General features: G+C 45.5%; 1 protein-coding gene and 1 long non-coding RNA gene across 5 annotated transcripts in view; both read left to right on the forward strand.

Annotated features, from left to right (window-relative positions):
* The first annotated feature begins 537 nt into the window (after positions 1-537).
* LOC135908972 (uncharacterized) lies at positions 538-11,590 on the forward strand. Its single transcript, XM_070533546.1, has 3 exons — positions 538-1,113; positions 1,205-1,591; positions 4,229-11,590. The coding sequence occupies exons 1-3, from the start codon at positions 697-699 to the stop codon at positions 5,207-5,209; spliced, it is 1,785 nt and encodes a 594-aa protein (XP_070389647.1). The 5' UTR covers positions 538-696; the 3' UTR covers positions 5,210-11,590.
* Positions 11,591-15,986: 4,396 nt separating this feature from the next.
* Positions 15,987-22,537, forward strand: part of LOC139055367 (uncharacterized) — a 34,057-nt gene continuing 27,506 nt past the window's right edge. For 2 of the 4 annotated variants that reach the window (XR_011511710.1, XR_011511709.1), the window contains exons 1-2: positions 15,987-16,224; positions 16,932-16,998. This is a non-coding gene — a long non-coding RNA (uncharacterized lncRNA). The remainder of the gene's footprint in view (positions 16,225-16,931; positions 16,999-22,537) is intronic. The other 2 variants (XR_011511708.1, XR_011511707.1) reach the window with 1 other exon arrangement.

Below are 22,537 nucleotides of genomic sequence, written 5' to 3' on the forward strand. Positions count from 1 at the left end.
CATAAAGAATAGAATAGAGATGATCCAAGAGCAATGGTCTCAACCAAACGCAGAGTCGTAGGTTGATGAATGAGGATGCATGCGGCGAAACTTGCTTAGTTATAGCACCTACACTACAACATATGTAAAGCCGCACACATGTGTTCAAAGCTAAAATTATGCGGGGGTAGACTTGGTCGCAGGTGATCCGCGTGCCGACGCGAATCACCACTCTATGCCATTCTTCTACCAAAATTTGAGGTCGTATGAGGCGGGAAAACACGGAACCGTTGGGGAAAAGGCACTCCCGGGACGCGAGGCTGCCGTGCAGATGCGCGATGCATCGGGGGCTCCGGCCGCCTTGGACGGCGCCGTCCAAGGCGGCCTTGGAGAAACTTCGACGCGCGCGGGTCGAAGTTTGTTCGTGGGGTCTCTCGCAACGGTTGTAAGGCGCGTCTACCTCGGATGAGTTAAAGACCGGTTTTGCGGCCGAGGGACGTCATGCCAACTCCTAGCGTTTTTTTCTTTCTTTTTGTACGTCTCTCTCTCTCTCTTCACCCCCATGACCGAATCTTGTGCGCTACCATTATTCTGTGCAACGACGAGGAGTCAAAGCCTGCCAACTTATCCGTTAAAGTGCGCTCGCGTATATTGTACGTACACATATAGTGTCGCGGCCGCACATTAATTCCTTCGCCGATCCTACGTCCTATACGCATGAGCGCGCCTGACTCGGAAAAAAACATGCCGAAACGCCGCCGCAAGTATCTGTACGAGGTTGATGCAACGGTGCCGGGGCGCACTGAGCAGCGACTTCGCTCGGCTGACTTTCCGCCCGGTGACAGCGCTACAGTTGGACAGCGAGGTTCCAGCGCTTCTGCTGATGGAGCAGAAGCATCTACGTCAGCTGTATTGAAAACGTGCGGCGAAACCTCCGGCGTAGCGCGAACGGCGCAAGCCTCGTCCGTCGATGTGGCACTAAGCGATGACATCAGCGACACAGAAGAATGTGGTGATGGAGATGACCATGGTAACGAATGCCTTTCATCCGAAGAATCCAGTGACGGCGGCGTTTCCTCCTCAAGCGACACGCACGACAGCGGTGCCGACGCACCGGAATGCGACGAGAGACAGGTACAAATATATGTGCATGTTCTGTATCTGTATCTATATGCACGGACGTATGCTGCAAACAATAGAATTTATAATTGCTTATTATTTTTAGGGAAAAAAAAGGAAAAAGTATCTGTACGAGGTTGATGCAACGGTGCCGGGGCGCACTGAGCAGCGACTTCGCTCGGCTGACTTTCCGCCCGGTGACAGCGCTACAGTTGGACAGCGAGGTTCCAGCGCTTCTGCTGATGGAGCAGAAGCATCTACGTCAGCTGTATTGGAAACGTGCGGCGAAACCTCCGGCGTAGCGCGGACGGCGCAAGGCCCGTCCGTCGATTTGGCACTAAGCGATGACATCAGCGACACAGAAGAATGTGGTGATGGAGATGACCATGGTAACGAATGCCTTTCATCCGAAGAATCCAGGGACGGCGGCGTTTCCTCCTCAAGCGACACGGACGACAGCGGTGCTGACGAACCGGAATGCGACGAGAGACAGGTACAGAGATATGTGCATGTTCTGTATCTGTATGCACGGACGTATGCTGCAAACAATGGAATTTGTAATTGCTTATTATTTTTAGGGAAAAAAGGAAAAATTATCCATTGGAGTCATCTAAGTATGCGTAAGCAGGCCCCCAAATTTCACGTCACCCCCCTCCCCACAATTCCCAAATTTCAAGTTGGCCAACCCCACAAATTTCAATTGGCTCACCCACAAATTTCAGATTGGCCCACACACAAAGTTCAAGTTGGGCCATCCCCAAATTTATTTGGCCAACCCCTACTATACGACACCCGATTAATTTTTTTTTCGATTGTTCCTTATCGCTTATAAGCTGCCAAACATCTACATTTACACTGTTATAAAGACTAAATGTTATAATTATGCACTGTGGTTGCTTAGTGGTTTTGGTGTTCTAATGCTAAGCATGAGATCGCATGATCAAATCCAAGCTATGGCAGCAGCATCTTGATGGGGGTGAATTTGCAAAAACACGAGTGTACTTAGATTTACGTGCACATTAAAGAACCGTAGGTCAAAATTAATCCAGAGTCCCCCACTACAGCGTGCCTCGTAATCAGATTGTGGTTCTGGCACGTAAAACTCCAGAATTTCTATTAACGTCATAACTTCGCAAATTACATATTTTTGTGCAGATAATACAAGGCGTTGCACTTCTTGCATGCTGGACTAGTTTTGCCGGGGTACTTGCCAAAAAGTGCACACATTAAAACCAGTGATCGAAGTTGTAGAATATCGGCACTGGTGTTTTCATGTTTTATCCTTACCGTTAGGCCTAAGCAATAAAATGTTCCTTTCCTTCGACTGCTGCCTAACCTTACATATGGCGACGACAAGAAACCTTATGTGAGGCCAACTTACAGTGCAGGGCCGATGAAGGAAGCAAGCCTACTGTGAAAGCTCCCTTCACCCTTCTTCATATGTAAGGAATGGTTAAAATAAAATAAAATTATGGAGTTTTGCATGCCAAAACCACGATCTGGTTATGAGCCACGCTGTATTGGGGGACTCCATACATTTTGACCACCTGGGGTTCTTTAATGTGCACCTAAATCTAAGAACAGGGGTGTTTTTGTATTTTGCCCCTATCAAAATGCAGCCATCGTGGCTGGGATTCAATCCCGCGACCTCATGCTTAGTAAGGAACGTTTTCCGCTCGTCTGGGTTCAAGAGCATCTCTTAAAAGGTTTATGTGAACACCATTATTCAATAAAGAGAAGTTGTACCATTGCACAATCTTTAAGTTGAAGTGCTAATTTAGAGATGTGTTGATGCTTTCTTCTAGTTTTGTTCACTAAATGTGAAAAAGTACCACATTCTAGCGCAAAACATGATGTGTTCCACCAACACTGGCCTGCCGGCATCGTGCAGTGCCTAGCAATGCCACTCATGCTGAATGTGCAACTGAAACAAACATGCCTGGCAAGATGTCCGTTGCACACGTGCGCAAGCAAACGTCATATGGCCAAAGAGTGAGGTGAAGCGCTTGTTCAGGGCCAGAAGTGGCGCAAGGACGCCTGAAGGTAGCTTCGGAGCCACCTTACACTGAGGAAACACCAAAGAAGCCTTCACTGAGGGCCCCTCAGTAAGGAATCTTTGAGTGACATAAGGCAGCCTCACCACAATGAACGCTTCCTTACTGAGGGAAGGAAGCTTTCATTGTTTGGCCCTTATCTTTATTTAAACTTGACTACAGCTAATTATGTCTGTTAAGGGACACTATAAAGACAAACTCGAAGTCATTTGAGAGTGATAAAATATCTTTTAGAAACTATGCATTCATTGATTTTTCCTATAATAGGTCGATTATAAAAATAAACGATGGTAAAAGATCAATCTTTAGAATTTCGCGCCAACACCTCAGTGCAGTATGTCGCTGTGACACGACGGGTTTCAAAGTATTTTTCATATTTAATTGGGCCTTGCTGATTCCGTAAAAGTTCCCGAAACTTGCCACATGCATTGTTTGGCTGGTTTGGCTGCATTTTTCCAAATAAGCTATAACTAGGTCCTAGCAGAATCTGCCAAAATCTATAAACTCACGATGAGCTAGTGCAAGAACTTGAAGGCAGTGCTTTACTTCTTGCACTTTTTCTGGCTTACAGAGCATCTTCTCGGGGTAAGAGTGGTATTTTTATTATTGTGTAGCAGGCACTTTACTAATGCAGGTGAACTCACTAGTGTCTCACTAAGCTGTTTACTTGCATGGACAGACGTATAGCTTGATTCTGTTTGCAAAACAAATGAGAGAGCAAGGCATATAACTAGGAAATAAGTTCTAATAATTTCAAACCTACTTGAGGGAGTGTGCTACAATTGCAGAATGGAGGACGGTTAGGGCTGAATTAAGGCACATCCCACCAAGTAGAAGTTCTGCGTTGTATGGAAATCATATGTTGAACACCAACATACTTATCACTAACTAACTTATATGTATGTTGGTGTTCAGCATGCCAATATATTCGTATGTTTTGGGGATGCATATCTGCACACTTCTATTAACTTTAGAAAATTTTATACTATGCATGGACATGTCTTGACAAGCATTTGTTAGCGTCAGTTTGTTTTCGTCTTTCATTAACGATAATGTTGCCTTGCGCGTATTTCCAGAGCACCCCATTGTACCCTGGATCTCAGCTGAGTCTAAAGGAAAGCCTCCTGATGATTACAGCATTCAGCCTTCGTCACAAGCTTTCAAAAGAAGCTACTGAAGACTTACTTCACCTTGTTGAGCTGCACCTGCCTTGTGACACAGCCACAGCAACAACAAGCTTTGTTCTCTTAAAGCAATTTCGCAGCTTTCTCTTGTCGCCATCGCAGCATTTTTACTGTCCCTACTGCAAGGTGTACATTGGCAAAGACATTGCTAATGGGCTGAAGTGCTTGGAATGTGACTCCACATACTCAGTGGAGGAGTTGCAAAAAAAGTCTTCATTTTTTGTTGCCCTGAGTATCGAGGAGCAATTACGCAACATTTTGGAGTCTAAGTGTTCCAAAGTGCAACTGGGCTCTGAAGCAACCAAATCAACTAGCTATGATGTTTCAAGCATTCGGCAAAGCCTTTGTTATAGTAGGCTGCCACTGTCTCCTTATGATGTTACTCTGACTATTAACACAGATGGCTTCCCTATGTACAAATCTTCAGGATACTCAATGTGGCCCTTAGAGCTAGCTGTAAATGAGTTGCCAGAGCATGAACGATGGGATAATATGCTGCTTGGTGCCATCTGGTTTGGACGTGAAAAACCAAACATTAATTGTTTTTTAAGGCCTTTTGTGGAAGAAATGAACCATCTTTCAAGCACAGGTTTTGCGTGGACAGATGAACACAAGGTTTCACGAACCACAAGGGTGTTTCCTGGACCAGTGACAGTGGACACAGTTGCCAGGGCACTTGTCATGAACATGACAATGTTTAATGGTGCCTATGGTTGCGCATGGTGTGAGAGTGAAGGAACTGTGGTTGCAAAAGGCTCTGGGCACAGCAGAGTGTACCCCCTTCACCAAAGACAGCCAAAGGAAAGGACTGCTGTATTTTCAGAAAGAATGCAAGAAACGCTGATGTGCAAGGAACACCAAACCAAGGGATAAAAGGGGCCAATATACTCTTTACACTCAACCACTTTGTTTTTCCGACTAACTTTGTAGTAGACTACATGCATGCAGTCTGCCTGGGGTTTGTGCGCTCTGTGACTTGCCTGTGGCTAGGCTCCAAAAGAAAGGAGAAGTTTAATTTGAACATCCACATTAAGGAGCTGAACCAACGGCTGATATCCCTCCAGCCTGTGCATGAAATTGGAAGACTACCACGCTCACTTGAAGAGCGAGCCTACTGGAAAGCTTCAGAATGGCTCTATTGGCTTCTATTCTATTCACCTGTTGTTCTAGATGGTCTGTTGCCAAATCCATATTTCTCCAATTGGATAGAGTTTGTTGACATTATGCATTTCCTGCTTGCTGAATCTATTCCTCTCGATAGGCTTCACGAAGTGCACCAAAAGTTGATTAACTTTCTTAAAGAGTTTCAGAACCTCTATGGCATAACAGAAATGAAATATAATACGCACCTCCTTATCCATCTGGCAGACACCGTAAAAAATTGGGGACCATTGTGGTGCTACTCTGCTTTCCCATTCGAAGCAATGAATGGTATGTTGATTAAACTTGTGAAAGGTACACGGTACGCACACAATCAGGTTTCGACAAAATTTTGCTTGACAAAAGCTGTGGCAAAGCTGTGCACGTCATCTCTTTCTGCTGGCTCATCTAAAGAGGGTGTCGCTAACTTTATCACAGGCTTGTTGAAAGGCTACAAGCTACGGAAAAGTGCATTAACTCTGAAGTCACGCGTGGTTGTTCATGGCATGCAGAAAGTGTCTAGCACGAGTACTGGAAATTTCAAAAAGCTGTCACACTCGGGTCTAACGTTCACTGCTGTGTCAGCAGACAAATCTCGCCGTGTCAACTCTTTCATTTTTTGTGATGAAATGTTTTGCCGCATTGTGGGCATGGCTCTTACATGCCATTGTCACCAACATACTCAGGCATGTACGAAGAACATTGTAGTCACTTGTGAGAAAATGCAAATGACTGGTAGTGTTCTGAAGTTATTGCCACACAAGTTTGTTGCAGTAGACAGAACACATGAAACTGTCACTGTCAATCCAGACAAAATGTTGAAGTGCATTGCCTTGTTTTTAAATGATAGAACATTTTTGTCAGTGTTGCATTCTGGTCTTTTTAACTGCTGAAGTATGCCTACTTCAAATACTGCAGTACTAAGTGATTGGTTTTGGTTCATTTATTAGTAAATTTATCTGTCATTCATTGCTTTCTTATCCTAATGAATTTTTAATGTTTTCATTTTAAGGAATGAGTTCCTGCCATTGTCACCATTTCTCATAGTTAGCTTTTTAATGTGTGTACAGTAAGGCGTCAGGCAGGGAGATACGATCTCTCCAATGCTATTCACAGCGCGTTTACAGGAGGTATTCAGAGACCTGGGTTGGGAAGAATTGGGGATAAAAGTTAATGGAGAATACCTTAGTAACTTGCGATTCGCTGATGATATTGCCTTGCTTAGTAACTCAGGGGACCAATTGCAATGCATGCTCACTGACCTGGAGAGGCAAAGCAGAAGAGTGGGTCTAAAAATTAATCTGCAGAAAACTAAAGTAATGCTTAACAGTCTCGGAAGAGAATAGCAATATACAATAGGCAGCGAGGCACTGGAAGTCGTAAGGGAATACATTTACTTAGGGCAGGTAGTGATGGCAGATCCGGATCATGAGACGGAAATAATCAGAAGAATAAGAATGGGCTGGGGTGCATTTGGCAGGCATTCTCAGATCATGAACATCAGGTTGCCATTATCCCTCAAGAGAAAAGTAAACAATAGCTGTGTCTTGCCAGTACTCACCTACGGGGCAGAAACCTGGAGGCTTACGAAAAGGGTTCTACTCAAATTGAGGACGACGCAACGAGCTATACAAAGAAGAATGATAGGTGTAACGTTAAGGGATAAGAAACAAGCAGATTGGGTGAGGGAACACACGCGAGTTAATGACATCTTAGTTGAAATCAAGCAAAAGAAATGGGCATGGGCAGGACATGTAATGAGGAGGGAAGATAACCTATGGTCATTAAGGGTTACGGACTGGACCCCAAGGGAAGGGAAGCGTAGCAGGGAGCGGCAGAAAGTTAGGTGGGCGGATGAGATTAAGAAGTTTGCAGGCACGGCATGGCCACAATTAGTACATGACCGGGGTTGTTGGAGAAGTATGGGAGAGGTCTTTGCCCTGCAGTGGGCGTAACCAGGCTGCTGATGATGATGATGACAGTAACTGCATGTTTCAGAGGCAGATTTTCTGTATTTTTGCACATCTTTGTAAGTGAAATTCTTGGAACTCTACCGATTAGATTTACCCCTTTAGGTGGTGTGTGCACAGTTATGCATGCCATCATATTTCAAAATATTACATCAGAAGCAACAGCTGGAAGGTTTGCTACTACTGACTGCGGCTGGCTGGATGTTACTATTGGTGTCACTTGTTGTTCATGTGTGGGTTTATTTATTTTTGCACAAGGTTTTACAACATAGCGGTTTAGAACAGGGCGGTTTGTCAACTTTATGATAGAGTTGGGTTAAAAACTGAATATGATCCTCCATACCGTGAAAAGGTGCATCTTGCATCCCCCCTTGCTCATAATTAATTAAGGGTCCCCATTTTAACATGAACAGCCGTCTAAAATGTTAAATATGGTTGCCTGTAGTTTCACTGAAGTTCAAGCATGTGCGCCTAAATCTTCTATGCTGTTCTTTATGACTATACTATCTAGTAAAATGCTAAAAATTACATAGAAACATAGAAATGTTTGTCATATTGTCAATTACAAGGCTTTCTTGCTTTGGTTAAGAAATGTACCATATTCAAAAAAACCTTTTTAATGTACACTGGTGAAATTTGTTCAGCTTATTTTGGCTACACCGGGCATTGTTCTGAACAAAAACAAGAATCGTGACCATGACAATCCCTTCAGAAAAAAAATTTCATGATAGAAGCTTTTGTTATGACTAGTCCTTTTATTTTATACTAATTAATAAATGCAAAAGTTCTGAAACAAACATTTTCCTTTGGGCTCAGTAGATGTGAGAGATATTTGGGAACGACTCGCAGAGAGAGAGAGAGAGTGAACTTTAATGAGCGCCAGCAGTTTAGTTGGCTGGGCCTAGGCCTCCCACGGTGGGACGTCGAGGTCTTGCCTCTTCGCCGCTTTGTAGGCCTGTTGGGTCGCCCAGAGTTGGTCGTCAAGATGGGAGCTGTGCAGTGCGGCATGCCATCTCAATGAGAAGGTCACGGGATTAAGGTCTGGGTATTGATGTTTGCACTCCCATAGCATGTGGGGGAGTGCTGCTGATTGAGTTTTACAGACCTTGTACGTCTGGCTCTGGTAGATGTCGGGGTATATGGTGTGATAGCGTGTGAGAGGGGGAGGGTATGTATTGGTCTGTAACAGGCGAAGGGTGGTTGCCTGTGCTCTGTTTAACTTGCGGTGAGGGATGGGGAAGGTTTTCTTGCTTTCAGCGGTCTGGATGTATTAGCGGTCTGTCGAAGAATCTTGGAGATAGCCGTAGAGTTAGCTCTGTTGGCTTCTATGGTCATACCAAGAACGCGGATTCTAGGGACCACAGAAAAATATTTTTTTGAATTAAGGTTTGGTGCTTACAAAAAAAATGTTTCTTTTGTCCTCGAACATGTGGTTTTGAGAAAAATAGAAAAATGTTTTGCGTCCCAGAGAAGTAAGGCCACAACATGGCTGCAGTGCAATCTCCAGCATATTTTTTCTTCCCATGTAATTTGCAAAAGTGTTCATTACACATGCTTTAATTGATGTCCTCTATAATATGGCGCTCAGCAACATATGGGCTGTACCTTCTTCATGGAAGTTAGCCAAAGTGCTCCCTCTTTATAAATCTGGAGATAAGCAGTGTTTGTCGAATTACTGACCAATTTCACTGACGTCACAGTCATGCAAAATGTTGGAACACATCATTCATAAACACATCACGCTCTTTCTGGAATCAAATTTACTGTCTAACATGCAACATGGGTTTAGGTGCGGTTTTAGCACGTTAACACAGCTAGTTGAGTTCACGCATGACATTTCATTTAACCTTGACGTAGGCAACCAGGTTGATGCAATTTTTATAGATTTCTCGAAGGCATTTGACACCGTTTTACGTTCTAAACTTATTGCTAAACTTAATGCTGTACTGAATAATCCTCATTTGGTTAACTGGATTTTAAGCTTTCTCTCATTTCGCTGCCAGTTCGTCTCTTACAGTTTGACTGACTCCGCTACTGTTGATGTGACATCAGGTGTGCTCCAAGGCTCCGTGCTTGGGCCGCTTCTTTTTTTATTATACATACACGATTTGCCACTTCACTGCTCTTCTAACATCCGTCTCTATGCTGATGACTGCATTCTATATGAAGGGATTAAATCTTCTAATGATCATTATCGCCTTCAAGAGTCGTTTTCTAGGTTTTGCGATTGGTGTAACACTTGGCAAATGAACATTAATTTCAATAAAACCGTTCTGATGTCTTTCTGCAACATATCTTCCCCCTCCCTTTTCAGTTACTCGTCCAATGGCCGTACAGTAGATAAGGTTTCTGAGTATAAGTATCTTAGTGTCATTTTTACGCATAACATGTCATGGTCCAAACACATTGACTACATATGCAGTAAAGCACTAAAAAAATTAGGTTACTTGAGGCGAACGCTAACCCGATCTCCCAAAGACACAAAGTTACTAATGTATAAATCTCTAATCCGCCCTGTTCTTGATTATGCATCTGTAGTTTGGAGCCTGCATAAGCAGTTAGAGATTAATAAACTAGAGGCTATATAGAAACAAGCTGTGCGATTTATATGTCATCGTTACGATCGAGACTTTTCGCCCTCTTCAGCACTTTCTTCCTTGAACCTAAACGCGCTCTCTTCTCGTCGCCGTGTCGAATCATTAAAATTCTTGCACTCCATTGTCAATTCTTTAGTTAGGCTCTCAAATGATAATTACATTAACTTCGCGCCGGGATCATCAATGAAAGGACATCATAACCTAAACTTAATACCCTACTACGCACGTACTAACATATTCAAATTCAGCTTCTTTCCCCGCTCAATCGAAGACTGGAATTCATTACCTGGATCCATTCGCTCATGCTCATCCCAAATTTTTGCAACCGCCATCCCAGATGCATAATCAGGCATGGGTATGTGTCAAGGATTGGTGGTGAGGGAATTCGCACTCTCCGGACCGGAGGGGATGGGGCGACAACAAACCCACCCCGCGTGCGTTTAGTGAGGGTTCGACTGCTGACCGGCGATAAGGTCCACGCCTGATCGACCGTGAACCAGAGGCATGAGACGGAGGGCGACGTACAACACACACATTCAGTTTAATAAATTAAAATCATGCGCGAGACATAATGAAAGAAAAAGAGCATACAACTACAAGTAGTGGGTCCTAGCTCGCGGAAGGCGTGCGGGTCACACAACGGACGCCCTGACGCCACTCGCGCGACACTAAGCCCACCACGTGGGAGTCCCTAAGACTCGCGAATAAACAAAACATACGCGACACAAATGAAAAATAGAAGTTACAATAAATGCGGCAAAGACTAAACTAATAGGACATATATAAGAATAAACACGCGATGAGTAAATAAAAGAAAGATTAAACACGATTACAAAAATACAGTCCGGCGGAAAGTTCTGAGAGCTGCTGAACACGTGGCCTGGGCTTATCTGCGGAGTGTCGGGTAGGACGTCCGAGCTGGGGAGGCGCCGGGCTGCTGGGTCCGCCGTCACCGCACGTCGCTGCCGAAGATCGAGACGGACTAGGGGTCGCGTCTACGGAGGCTCCGGCTACGGGAACTCAGGTCGCCGTCCTCACGCCTGCCTGACGTCCAATTCACGTGCCGCTTGCCTCGCCGGTCCAACAACTCTGTCCGCTTGTCGCAGGTCGCTCCACGCTCGTTCTCCTCTCCCTCTCTCTCGCCGCGCGCCCACTGTGACGTGAGGAATCGGTCTGGGTGCCGGCGGGATCTATGGAGAGCGCTCCCCGCGCCGGGCACGCCGCGGCGAGGACTGTTGGCGGCGGTGGGGTGACGCCGAGGAGTACACGCACTTTGTGACAGTATGGGCATAATCAGGCATGCGTATGCCTCGCAGCATTTATATAACTTCTTGTGTATTCTTTCACCAGTGCTCTTTTGTAAGTGTTCACTTGTATTTTTGTGTATTTTCCTTTCATCTGTGCTCTTTAAAAGTGTTCACTTGTGTTTACCGCTGTATACTCCAATGCATTTTTTGTACATTTTCTTAACCCACTCCTGCTATAGCGCAAATTGCGCTGCAGTATGTATAAATAAATAAATAAATCATAATACACTCCTGGTGTGACACGGAGCCTCAAAAGCTTTCTCTCTAGCATTGTTCCCATTATTACCATAACGAATTGTATCATATCTATACACAGCAGTTTTTGCAATGTATGCTGAAACAAGTGGGATTTTTGACAAGTGCATCAAGTGAAGATGACGACTATTCTGAAGAAGAGGAGTTCAACGACGGCTACAACGAGGATTTCATAGGCGCTTGCGAGGTCAGTCGCTAACGGTAGTGGAACCGGCAGCGTTCTATAGCGACGATCATCATCTGCGATCTTCCCCTCCTGTTAACTGCGTGCATGGTGCGGTGCCGTGTTAATTGTCTCTGTGCGGTAGAATGTCGCGCGCGCGGGCGGCTGCAACTTCCCGCGACCTGCTGCGTGCACTCGTCAGAACGATTGAGGTCGAGGAGGAAGACAGGGTCAGCTAGGTGTGCCTCCGGGAATGGTTTAGGACCTTTTTGTTCCTGCAAGTGCACGACAACTCGGAGGCAGACCGGGTGGTGAATTCACCACCTCTTCACCATCTGATCTTCACCACCTGGTCTTCGCGAAGTGTACGTCCGGGAAGCAGCCAGGTTTAGCTCCTTCGGGTGCCTGGAAGACCTTTGTGACTCGGACGTTGCCTGTTCCGCCGCGATCCTCGTTCGGTGCAGCTGCACCGAACGACGACTAGCAGTCTAGCTGCACGGTTTGCCCGCCGCGCCGGGGTTGCACGCGGTGCCGGTTGCGCATGAACCAGTGCCATATCATCGCCTTCGCAGAGGGCGGGGAGTATGGGAACTCGGCATTACATATTATCGACTTTCTTATATAGACATTCAATACACCAGGAGAGAAAAAGAAATAGAAACCTTAGCCGACTATTATTAACTGTCTAATATAGAGTCTAGACAGAGTATGGACAAAAATAAATAGAGACTGTATCGGCTTTCGTCTATAGGTAGTCCATATAGAGGGGAAGCAGACAAAAAAGAAACAAACACTTTACGGAATTTTTTCTATAGACCGTCTATAGACTGCGCGTAGACAAAAAGAAATAAAAACCTTATTGACTTTCGTTTTTAGAAAGTCTGTAGACAAAGTATGGACAAAAATAGATAGAGACCGTATCCACTTTCGTCTATAGGTAGTCCATAGAGGGGAAGGATACAGTAAAGAAACAAACTCCTTATCGACTTTTTTCTATAAACTGTCTATAGACTGCGAGTAGACAAAAGAAATAGAAACCTTATCGACTTTCGTCTATAGAATGTCTATAGACAAAGTATGGACAAAAATAGATAGAAGCTGTATCGACTTTCGTCTATAGGTAGTCCATAGAGGGGAAGTAGGCAAAAAAAGCAAACACCTTATCGACTTTTTTCTATAGAACGTCTAACTACTGGTTATAGACAAAAAGAAATTGAAACTTTATCGACTTTCGTCTATAGACAGTCTACAGACTTTGTGTCAACAAAAGTTTAAATCTATAGAAAGGAAAGGTCGTCTATAAGAAGTTTATAGACTTTCTATAGACAGTCTAAAGTCATTTTTGTAAGGGAAAGGCCCATCGCCAAGCAGCAATAGCACTATTGTAAAGGAAGCAAGGAAAGGAAGAGAAGGGTACAACTGACAGAACGCATAGACCTATTCAGCGACAGTGCGCTGGACCCGACCAGGGTGCCCTCTGGACGATGTTGATTGCAGGGGAACACCCCCCGCAATAGTAATGCAGACGCTGCCACTAGTGTCCTTGAACTGCAGCGCCACCGTCCAGAGAGGAAGTTCTTGCTCTCCCCATCGAGAACATCTATAGGATGACGCATATGGGGTATCCGGGGAAGCAGATGCGTTTCGGTCTCAGCGTCACGCAGGCATATGGTGTCAATGTGTATAAAAAGCAAAAAAAAAATATCGTATTATACCAAGCTTCTCACGCCATGCGCAAACGGCTAAAAGCGAGCCTTTTGGAATAAATGTTTTTGCGCAGATTCTACGAAATCGGAGAATTTATCTGTGGACAACGAAACGGCCAACTCAGGCGATAGTAGGAGGTGGAGATCTGCTTTTATAGTAAACACATGGGGAAAGTAATATTGAACAAGGATTGGTGCCCCATTTAAATTCACATTTACGTGAATTTAACTGAAGCAAATGGCGAAACAGAAATATTAAGAAATTTCCGAAGGGAAAACCATTCTATCTAGTCTCAGTAAGCAGGACATGATAATAATGTGTAATAACATACGCCTACCAACAGCTGCCCCCCTCTTTAAAAACAGAAAAAAAGAACACACGCACATCAGCTTCGCAGTAATCCTGAGACTAGCACCACTTTTCGCCATTACTTTCAGAATATTCATTTAAATTTGCTGTTTTCCATTTCGGAGTTATCTGATATAGCGCTTGTAGTTAGACAGAATAACGAATGGCACGAAAATTCATCTGAATGGCACGAAGGAGATCACAATTTCTGCGAAGTACAGATGACACCACAACTTCTCTTAAATTCCGCAGTTTGAATGAGCGCACTAAAGAAAAACAGGGTTTATTAACATGTTAATTAGCTGCTTGGACGCATAACGATTTGCTGTGGAGAGGGCTTTCAGCCGCTTCAGGCAATCTGCCAGAACAAAGCAAATCTCTCTATGAGTTACATGCCATTTTCGTATGCTTTGGTATTACAAAAAAAGCATGTTATTATTTATGACGACAGGGAACATAATGTTGCATAAATATGCTAGCGCATTCGCAAATGTGCACGCAAGCAAAAAGCTACGGAGAAATTATTGAATTTTTTCTCTTTGTTCAGACGTGCCATACCAACTACTTGGACGCTTGCACAATAGCGTTGAAGAGCTGTAAAGTAAAACCATACAACAAACATATGAAGTGGAGATACTTGATGAAATGAGCGAGAAATGAGTGGGGATGCCACAGCAACACCGATCAACGCCGGTTTACTGAGGCCCGCTGTGATTATAGTGGTGGCAACCATAACTCCCTGCATCATGAATGGTCACAAAATAAAACGAAAGAAGAAAACAATTAATTTGAGAAAAACACGCAACGTAGCATTACAAACAGTGTTCTTACTTGACACCACAGTAAGCGTGAGGAACCAGCGCCCTCTAAGCATCATTGTCAAGCTTCAGGTTAGCTCGTGTAGAAAGCTTTTCTTTCTTTCTTTTGAAAAATATGGACTGGGAAGGTAGATGGTCATTAGGCACCTCCATTATTAATCGGTATAGGTATTATAGTGTTCCTTTCTCCTTCGCTTATTTCCAAACAGAGGTCAGGTCTCTATAAGGCGAAACTTCTATGTGTAGTCCATGTAGGCTACCTCATGTAGGTTCTTTACCAACCAGTTCATACTTGACATCAAATATCACCGCTTCAGCGCCAGCTTTTTATTAGCTCAATTGTCAGTTGTGGAAGAGTTGATAAGGCGATAGTCATCTTCATAGGAATGGCGATTATGTCCTCAACGTAAGCGTTCCACGCAGGAGGCATCAAGCACATACTGCGATAGGAGAGAACGTTTTTTTTAAATCTTTCTGGCAGATACTATGTTTTCCCTGACTTGGAGTTCTTTACAATGAAATACGTAGATTCAGTGGGCACAATGATTTATCGAATAATTTTTTCCCTTGAGTAATTACTAAAAAAGCAGAGTTGCACATCCTCCCATCGCCTCTGTTGGTAGTTCCGGTGTTCCGCGACAAATTGTTCGGCTTTGTAGAATCTTCAGGAGTTTGGCACCATGTAACACTCCTGTTACACGTGAAGGCGGAAGCCTGCTGCACACGTGGTAATTTCTTAAGCTCGGAGGAGTCAGACTTGCAAGGCCAAACTAGCCGCAGTGGGACGTAAACGTATGGCGCTGTAGGTTCACCTCCACAACTACACATGCGATCACCTAATACACTACCTAAATGTTCCTTCGTTGTTTCTTTCTTTCCGTCTTTCTTTTTGTTTCTCTTTCATTGTTTCTTTGTTCTTTTTTACCTTGTTCTCTCGTTCATTTTTTTTCGTTTCATTATTCATATTAAGCCATTGCACCTTTGCTTTCTTAAGGGGAAATGAGCCATTCCTAATTATTATATTTTTTGGATCACTGGTTTTTCGCAACACTCGACGCAGCTTTCTTTGAGCATGATCCATTGCAGCCAGGCACTTAAAGCGTTCGCCTTAAAAAATGAAACGTACTCTATAAAACCCACTCCTAGTCACTTGCTCACTGTGCACTAAGCTTCGTACAGTAAGCCATTGTCTGTGTTTTTCTATATTGCGCCTGTTTTCATTCAAATCCACATTACATGCCTGCGTGACAGCCAGACTGAAACGCACCTGCTTTCCCGGATGTCACGAGTGCGTCTCTGCCGCTTTGCGTTCAGGTGGTCGCCACCCCCCTCTTACCCCCCGTGCCTCCGTCGAACGAATGCAACTGCTGCTAGCCAATGGGCTTGCAGCAGCTCTGGCAAACTGTTCTCTCTATTTTCCTCAGTTTGTAGCAATCCTCTATGCTTCTGCGGTATTTCAACAAATGCTAGTGAAAAGACAAGTGCCGGAAATTCACCAGCAAGCTTACCTTTAAAATATTTCATCGAAGCTTCTTTTTATGCAATGCAAAAGCACATTGGAAATATTCGGTCCACCGATAAAGGTAAGCCCAAGGTTCCATTCAAACACATTCCTCTAATTTTTTCACCGATAAGGTAGCCTCCCCAGTATTGTGTAGATTACAGGAATAAAGAACATCTTAAGATGCCGTCTAACAATGATATCTTAAGGCCAAGAGGTGTCGTCAGGTGACTTCTCTCACGGAAGACCTGTAGTAGCATTTTGATAATTAAAAAAATTACGGAACTGTTAGAGGCTTAGCGATAATTACGAAATCTGTTTTCCACACATTTTCAAGCGCTTTTCAAAGCCTGTAGACCTATTGGGTGTAGTCTTTGAATGGAGAGGCCCACCTAGAATATATTTTTTTCTGTCTGGTTGATTTTCTCGTTCATGTACAGGCGAATTCGAAACTTCGTGAGTAATTAGTCTATACCACAATTTTTGTCTGAACTCACTTCACATTCCACGAACTGCGTAGAATTTTCGCCAGCTGAGAAGGGAGAATTCTAAATGGAACATGCCCAATTTAGGGAAAACGAGAACACGTTAGCGCGATACGCACGCAGTGTCCGAGTAGAATGCAGCCTTTGCAGTACACTATTTCTGCCAGAACGGAAAGCTAGCTTATACAGCCATTATGCGCAATGCTTCGTAGTATCCTATAAGAAAGAAAATGAGCGTAAAGCATAGCCCTGCAAAGTATAAAAGAACTCAAATGGCCAATTCACAAAATACATTTTTGCATAGGGTTCACTCCGACTCAGACTAACGGGTCTACAGGAGTCTGAGTGTACTTGAGCTAGTCGACCCATAGGTAAGTTTACCTACTTATGATCCAGAACGTTTAAATTTATTTATTTCAAGATTACTGTCAGCCTCTGGCTAGAGACCTTAAGCAGGAACGGTTGCATACATGACGAACAATACATTGAGTACAAGGTGTGAAGCGTGAGCAAAATGAAATAGCACTGAACTTGAAAATATAAGCAGCGTGTCATTTGCGAAAACGCAGCATTTAGCGCTAGCAATGTGAAATTATTCCAGAAGAAGAAAATGTGAACTGCTCTTAGCGCCAAATTGACGAACACTTAAGAAACAGAATAACTAAACTAGAAGAATAAATGTATACCACGCGTGGCAAACGATTTCAGAAGATACATCCTATCGGGCAAACATAATGTAGTAGTGTGTAAAAATGTGTAGCAGTGGCAGAAGCATCAGAAAGCACGTGCGTTCAATTATGTCGAAGGACAGGCCGAAAAGAAAAGAAAAAAAGGAAAGGAGGGCAGGGATGCGCCCCGGTCATTTATACATTTCTTTTAGGCAGCTTTAAAAATGATTCAATGGTGTCGCAGGCAACCACCGCAGCTGGAAGTAATTTCCATTCCCTAATGGTTCGGGGAGAATGTGAATTTCTAAAGGCTTCTGTTTTGCAGTAGCAATCTTCAAGCTGCTTAGCGCGGCTAGACCAAGTTGATCGACGAGCAAGGGGCTCGGTGTACGTGTCCTTGTCGATGCCCAATTTTCCATGATAGAGCAGATACATGTACTTTAATCGTTCTTTATATTGTCGTTTTTGCAGGGTAAATAGTTCTGCTGTTTCGAGCATAGCACTTGGTGATGTACACCGGCTGAAGGAATTGAATACAAATCTTATCGCCTTTCTCTGAATTTTTTCCACCTTTTTTATGTTAATATCGCTATGTGGATCCCAGACGACGGACCCATACTCAAGAATCGGGTGGACGAAAGTTTTGTAAGCTAGTAGCTTTATTTCATGGGGTGAATTTCTTAAGCAACGCCTCAAGTAACCAAGCTTCCGCATGGCTTTCTTTTTTATGTATGGCACGTGCCCATTCCACTTTAAATCCGAGGTGATAACTACACCCAAATATTTATAGCTTGTCACGCGGTCTAAAATTTGCCCATCGATCGAATACTGATTGTTTAAAGGGTGTCGTTTCGGTGTTACGGTCATCGCTACAGTTTTTTTTCGGATTAATTTTCATTTGCCATGTGCTGCACCATGATTGCACTGTAGACAGCGAGGTATTTAACAGCAATTGGTCAGCGGGAATACAGATTTCTTTATATAAAACGCAATCGTCAGCAAACAAATTTATTTTAACTGGGAATCCCTGTGCAATATCATATTGTGCAATATCAAATTGGTGGACATTGACAAAATGTCAGTGAAAACTTGTTTTTTTTGCGCATTTCTACGGTAAGATTCCTCTACAGGAGCGTGGATGAAGAAGACGCTTTTGATCTGGCGCGCACTCGACCATAGGATTCAGTGCTTGCTCTCCTTGTAAATATATTTTAAATACGTTTCACCGTAGTGTCTGCCTCCATGTAACATCTTGGTGGAGGTGCTAGGGGTCTGACGCAAGACGGAGCTCCGCATCAGTCGCCATTCCAGGCATCTCTTCCAGCGGCGAAACTGCGTTAGCGGTGGCCGCCATACCAGCCATCGTCCTGACTTCACCCCATAATCATGGGACCTGTTCCGGCGCTGTTGGCCACGATGTCGACGAATGGATTCGATAGATAGATAGATAAACTTTATTAAAATAATAATAAAAAAACAGCTAATGGTCGGGGCCCTTAGTCCAGGGCTCCGCTGGCTTTTGCCATCTTCTGAGCTCTCTTTATCAGCTTGCGCTGGTCGTCGAGGGCCGAGCTGGACAGCAGTGCCTCCCATTGCTCCCTCGTGGTGTTCGTGTCTGGGTGTTCTATGTTGTGTAGTGCGCAGTCCCACGTAATGTGGTATAGGGTTGGTGCGGCCCCACACCATGGGCATTCGTCCCTGTAGGCTGTGGGGTGTATCCTATGTAATATGTGTAAGTTCGTGCAAGTGCCTGTCTGGAGCCTACGCCAGGCAGCGGCATCCTCTGTGTTTAGATTTCGATGGGGTGGTGGATATAGCAGACGACGCCCTCTGTGGTAGTTGACGATTGCTGAATACTGGAGGTCGACAGGGTCCAGGTCTTCTGCAGCCGGCGTGTTGAGCAGCTCGAGTACAAATCCTCGAGCTGCTCTGTCGGCCTGCAGGTTGCCCGTGATGCCTGTGTGGCCCGGTATCCAGATGATGGTTTGGATGGTGAAGTCCTCAGGGTCCTCCTTGAGTATTCCGGCTAGGACTTGTGCAGCAGGTCTTCCAATTCTTCCCTGTAGGAAGTTGCGGCAGGCCTTCTGGGAATCCGTGAGGATCGTCAGTGGTTGGTTTGCTTGTAGGCCCTCGCGGATGGCTAACGCGATGGCCAGCTCCTCGGCTTCCGTAATCGTGCAGGGGCGGGTCGATGCAGCGGAGGTAACGTGGCCTCGGTAGTCGCATGCCACCGCAACTGCGCCCTTGTTGTTCGTGCCATACATGGCAGCGTCCGTAAAACGGTCCGTGGTATTGAATCTGAACACTTTCTCCATGTACTGGGCCCTTGTTCTCCTCCTGCCGGAGTGTAGGTTAGCGTCCATGTAGCGCGGTATCGGGGCAACGTGAAACCTGTCCTGAACGTGACGAGGTATGTAACAGGTTTCTTGGGTTCGTGTTGTTATTTCTGGGAACCCCAAGGTTTGTAGGACCTGCCGGCCCGTGCGATTCCGCGCAAGCCTCTGCTGTTGCGAGACGTAATGGGCTTCTGCCAGTTCGCTGAGGGTGTTGTGCAACCCTAGCGCCAATAATTTTTCAGTCTATGTACTCATCGGCAGGCGGAGAGCGGTCTTCAAAGCCATCCTTAAAAGTGTGTCGGCCTGCTTTGTCTCGGACTGTGTGAGGTGGTAGTAAGGCAGGCTGTATGTGATTCTGCTCACCACCAGGCTACTGACCAGTCGCAGGGTGTCGCTTTCCTTCATGCCTCTGTTTTTGGATGTTACGCGGGAGATCATGCGTGATATCGCCTTGACACTGGTTTTGAGGAGTGCAAGGGTGTGTGTGGCCCGCTGGTTGGATTGCAGCCACATGCCCAGCACCCTCAGCAATGGCTTCTCTGGTATGAGGCCCCCGTTGAGGCGTACCTCGAGTCTTCTTGTTGGGTCTGTGGGGACTGTGTGGTTACCCCGGCCTCGCCAGACTCGTAGGAGCTCAGATTTCTCGGGGGAGCATTGTAGTCCCCGTTGGCTGACGTATTCCTGGACGATATTTGCTGCAGTTTGCAGCCGTTCTTCTTTTTCAGCGAGGGACCCTGTTCTGGTCCAAAGTGTTATATCATCTGCGTAGATTGCGTGCCGAAGACCTGCTACGTCCTGCAGTTTGTTTGCGAGACCGATCATGGCGACGTTGAACAGCGTGGGAGAGATGACAGCACCTTGTGGTGTGCCCTTGTTGGGAGGGTGGTACACTGGAGTCTGGATCTCTCCCATCTTCAGCTTCGCCGTGCGGTGGCTCAGGAAGCTCTGAACATACTTGTACGTTCGCTCGCCGCAGTTGGTGTTGGCCAGCCCTTCTAGGATTCCTTGGTGGCTGACGTTGTCGAAAGCCCCTTTGATGTCGATTGCTAGGAGGACGTGTTCGCCGCTGCGGGAAACGTTACTGAGGACTTCTTCCTTGATTTGGAGTAGCACATCTTGTGTGGACAGGCCTGCGCGGAAACCGAACATGGTGTCCGGCAGGTGTTTGTTATCTTCCAAGTGTTTCTGTAGTCTTGCGTTTATAACTTTTTCGTACACCTTGCCGAGGCAGGACGTGAGCGATATGGGCCTAAGGTTTTCAATTGCCAATTTCTTGCCCGGTTTGGGGATCATGATTATTCGTGCGTGTTTCCACATCGCCGGCACCATACCTTGTTCCCAGTGTTGGTTGACAAAGGCCGTGAGCGCGGAGATAGACTTGTCGCTCAGGTTTCTGATCATCGAATTCGTGATCTGGTCCGTGCCCGCCGCTGTGTTACGGGTGGTGGCTGCGATGACCGCTCTCATTTCGTTTTCGGTAATAGGTTCGTCCATTAGCGGGTTGGGTTGTCCGGTGTAGGGTGTTCTACATGCTTGTGTGGGAGTGGGATCTCCATAGCACTTGGTCTTGATGGCATCGATGAGGTCTTGTTGGCTACCTGGGTAGGTGTGCAGTAACCGTTCCAGAGCCCTGTGTCCTTCTCCTTTGGTTTTGGTGGGGTCCAGGATGGCTTTGAGGATGTGCCACGTCTTGGCCGTGTCCAGCGTGCCACCGAAGGAGTCACAGAATCTATACCAGTTCGCGGAGGCGAGTTGCATGGCATATTCTTCTGCTTCCGCTGTTATTTGTGCTATGCGCGTCTTCAGTTTCCTGTTATATTTCTGTTTTTTTCCAGCGGCGGGTAAGGCCCCGTTTGGCATACCACAGGTGTAGTAAGTGGGGATCCACCTCTGGGGTCTCTTCCGTTCTGGCGATTTTCTTTGTGTGGCGTTGTTTATGTCGACGGAGGTTGTCGCACCAGTCTTCCAGGTTCGTGATTATGTCGGCGTCTTGTTCTTGGGCTTCCCTGATTTTTCGCCAATCAGTGATTTTAGCTGTGCCGATCTGCCTGCGTAGGCGTCCAGTCTGTAGTGTTATGTTTAATATGTAGTGATCGCTGCCTAGGTTTTCGAGTTTGTTTAGCCATTCGGCTCGCGTGGTTTGAGTGATGAAGGCGAGGTCGGGAGTGGTATCGCGTGTTACGCTGTTCCCTTCCCTCGTCGGTATGGTCGGGTCTGTGATGAGTGTGAGGTGACACTGTTCAATTAGTGTTTGTAGCTGGAGACCTTTCCAATCCTGCCTCTGGTATCCCCACAGCGTGTTCTAAGCGTTGAAGTCGCCTATGATTACCAGGGGACTGTCTTTAGCGAGGCGGAGAGTGTCCCCAAAGAGTTTACCTATGTTCGCCCGCCTTTGGCTGGGGGGGGCAATAAATGTTGAGAACAAAGGCGCTCTGTTTCTGGTTGCCTTTGTATATTATTTCGAGAAGTACATGTAGTATGTCCACGTCGTCTATGGGTTTGTGTTGTATGGTTGTGATGTTTCTGTCTACTAGTGTGGCTACCTTCCACTTGTCGTCTTGACTTGTGTGGTATTCTTCGTAGCCATGTAGTGTTGGTCGGGTACCGGGCTCTTGTAGGGCTATGACCCCAGGTGGCTTCGAGGAATGAGCGATAAATTGTGTCAGCAGCCCTTTCTTCCTCCGGTACCCACGGCAGTTCCATTGCCAAATTTCTAAGTTTTCTTTGACTTGCCTGTATGGTCTAGGCATTGTTGGATGTTGTGGTCGGTGATGTTACAATTTGGTTCGGTGCTGCTACAGGTGTGGCCTTGTAAAGGTTCTGTCGTAGCGTCTTACGTAGTTTTATGGAGTGAAGCTGGTTCTTAAGCTTGCTGTCTACAGTGGCTTCCATGTGTTTTATTGCTG

This window comes from Dermacentor albipictus, chromosome 2 (genome assembly GCF_038994185.2).
Source record: "Dermacentor albipictus isolate Rhodes 1998 colony chromosome 2, USDA_Dalb.pri_finalv2, whole genome shotgun sequence".
Taxonomy (NCBI): domain Eukaryota; kingdom Metazoa; phylum Arthropoda; class Arachnida; order Ixodida; family Ixodidae; genus Dermacentor; species Dermacentor albipictus.

Bases quoted from the DNA above. Each gene is read 5' to 3' on its own strand.
- LOC135908972 (XM_070533546.1), top strand. From the start codon at position 697: ATGAGCGCGCCTGACTCGGAAAAAAACATGCCGAAACGCCGCCGCAAG. The intron at 1,114-1,204 runs GTACAAATATAT...TATTATTTTTAG, and splicing joins CGGAATGCGACGAGAGACAG to GGAAAAAAAAGGAAAAAGTA. The intron at 1,592-4,228 runs GTACAGAGATAT...GCGTATTTCCAG, and splicing joins CGGAATGCGACGAGAGACAG to AGCACCCCATTGTACCCTGG.